At 50.3% G+C, this 2132-nt stretch overlaps 1 protein-coding gene across 1 annotated transcript; it reads left to right on the forward strand.

The window, feature by feature from the left end:
* The first annotated feature begins 428 nt into the window (after positions 1-428).
* Positions 429-1383, forward strand: LOC109749932 (RING-H2 finger protein ATL8). Its single transcript, XM_020308871.4, has one exon. The coding sequence runs from the start codon at positions 506-508 to the stop codon at positions 1127-1129; it is 624 nt and encodes a 207-aa protein (XP_020164460.1). The 5' UTR covers positions 429-505; the 3' UTR covers positions 1130-1383.
* Positions 1384-2132: the final 749 nt, after the last annotated feature.

The raw sequence follows: 2132 nt of genomic DNA on the forward strand, positions 1-2132 counted from the left end.
TCCCTTTCGCCGATCCACTTTACCACAAGAAATGAATTAGCACCGCAAGTTTTCCTCTTCTTTGGTAACAAAGCAGATGTCAAAAGAAGTAAAGCGTGTCTCATCTTTTCACACACACACACACACATGGTTGGTCTCTTGGAAAGCAGACGTTTAGCTGATAATTCTACCATTGATCACTACAGTGTCGCTACTAGTGTTTCAAGTGCTTTGCTTAATTTCCACGAATCCACGTAGTACTGGTACTAAGCCAAAAGGAGCCACGCGTGCAGGAGGAAACACCCCAAAGTGGCATGCACGAGCCATATCGGCGCCGGCCACTAACCCGTGGGCCCCGGCGTTACCTGTCCGTCGGCCGGCTCTCCCTTCCACCACCATGGTCACTTCCATGACCGGATGACCGCCTGCACGCTATAAAAACCCACGCAGAGCAGAGCAGAGCATCGCACACACGCACGCTCAGAGTCAAAGATAAGCTAGATAAATAGTCCAGAGTTCACACATCATGCGCGCTCCGGCGAACCTCCTGCACCGCGCGGCCCTCGCGAACAGTGGCCCGGGCGAGCCGTCGTCGTCGCCGGCGAGTATGAAGGCCCCTGAGCAGCAGCAGACGGCGCCTCCGATGGCGGTCAACTCGGACATGGTGCTCATCCTAGCGTCGTTGCTATGTGCGCTCGTCTGCGTCCTCGGCCTCGCCCTCATCTCCCGGTGCACGTGCCGACGCCGCCGCTCGGCCTCATCATTCGATCACGCTCCTCCTCCACCGAAGGGCCTCAAGAAGAAAGTCATCCACGCGCTCCCAACCGTCTCCTTCGTCGCCAACGGGCCTTCTCCGACGCCGGCGACATGCTCGTCGTTAGAGTGTGCGATCTGCCTGGCGGAGTACACGGAGGGGGAGGCCCTGCGCGTGCTCCCACGGTGCGGCCACCGCTTCCATGTCGCATGCGTCGACGCCTGGCTCCGGACCTGTGCCACATGCCCCTCGTGCCGTGCTCCCATCGTTGCAACGCCCGTGCAGCCGCTGGTGACGACCACGGTGGTGGTCGTGGTGGCGGCAAACAATAGGTGCGAGAGGTGCGGCGAGCTGGCGGCGCCGACCGGTGGTGACGATGACACGTTTTTACCTTAGTTTGTAATTAATCAGGTTTGTAGTATTGTTCTTGTGCTCTCTCTCTCTCTCTCGCTCTCTCTCGCTCTCTCTCTCTCTCTCCTCTTTGCGATATTCACCTCTGCGATATTTCTGCGATATTCACCTCTTGCGAAAATACTCCGTGTATTTCTCTACCTTCTGCGATATTCACCTCTTGCCACGTCTTTGTCTTCTTCAACCTTGAACAAAGAACTGAGCATCTCTATTTAATGAAACAGAACTTCAATTTCATTTGGACACTATGAATATTTGCTGGGTGGAATCCATTGCCTTTTTCATTGTTTTTTGGGTGCTGCACCTGGTATAGTCAATAAAATTTTTAGTCTCCATCAGAATCGATTCGCCCATTCATTGCAGCACAACATGATAGCAACTCGACTGATGGAGATCATTCGAAGGAAAACTAAAGTGGAAGGATAGCTCATCCTGAGAAAAAGGGTTTCCCCCGCTTTGTATTCCAAAGCAACCAACCGATTGCCGTTCAAGTTTGATTGCTGATGTGGACGTGATGTCTAGCTGACACGAATTTCAGTCAATTGATAAATAGCCATGGACTATGAAATCATGACACCTGTTGGCAGCTTTAATGTTTGATCTAGAACTTTTCCAGCAGGATAGTTAATTTTTCTCTACAAAAAGAGGATAGTTAATTTTTCTCTTACAAAAGAGGGAATCTCTTTAAATTAATTGATGCATGCACCTTATTTTATTACTACCTTTGTTCCATAATTCATGTCGTGGTTTAGTTCAAATTCAAAACAGAGGGACAATAAGGTGACAGTTCTCACAAAAGAAAAGAAAAAGGAGATTACATGTACTAACATTTATGCAAGTCACCAGTGAAAGCAAAAATCAGCAAGCCAAACATATGTTTGTCGAGTTACTGTTTCACCGCATCTAGTCGTGGAAGAAGACTTAAAGCATAAAACATAACGAGCCCCCCTCTGCCCCCGCGCCCCCTCTGCAATGACCGTGGTAGGAC

Source organism: Aegilops tauschii, chromosome 7 (assembly GCF_002575655.3).
Source record: "Aegilops tauschii subsp. strangulata cultivar AL8/78 chromosome 7, Aet v6.0, whole genome shotgun sequence".
In the NCBI taxonomy this organism is placed as follows: domain Eukaryota; kingdom Viridiplantae; phylum Streptophyta; class Magnoliopsida; order Poales; family Poaceae; genus Aegilops; species Aegilops tauschii.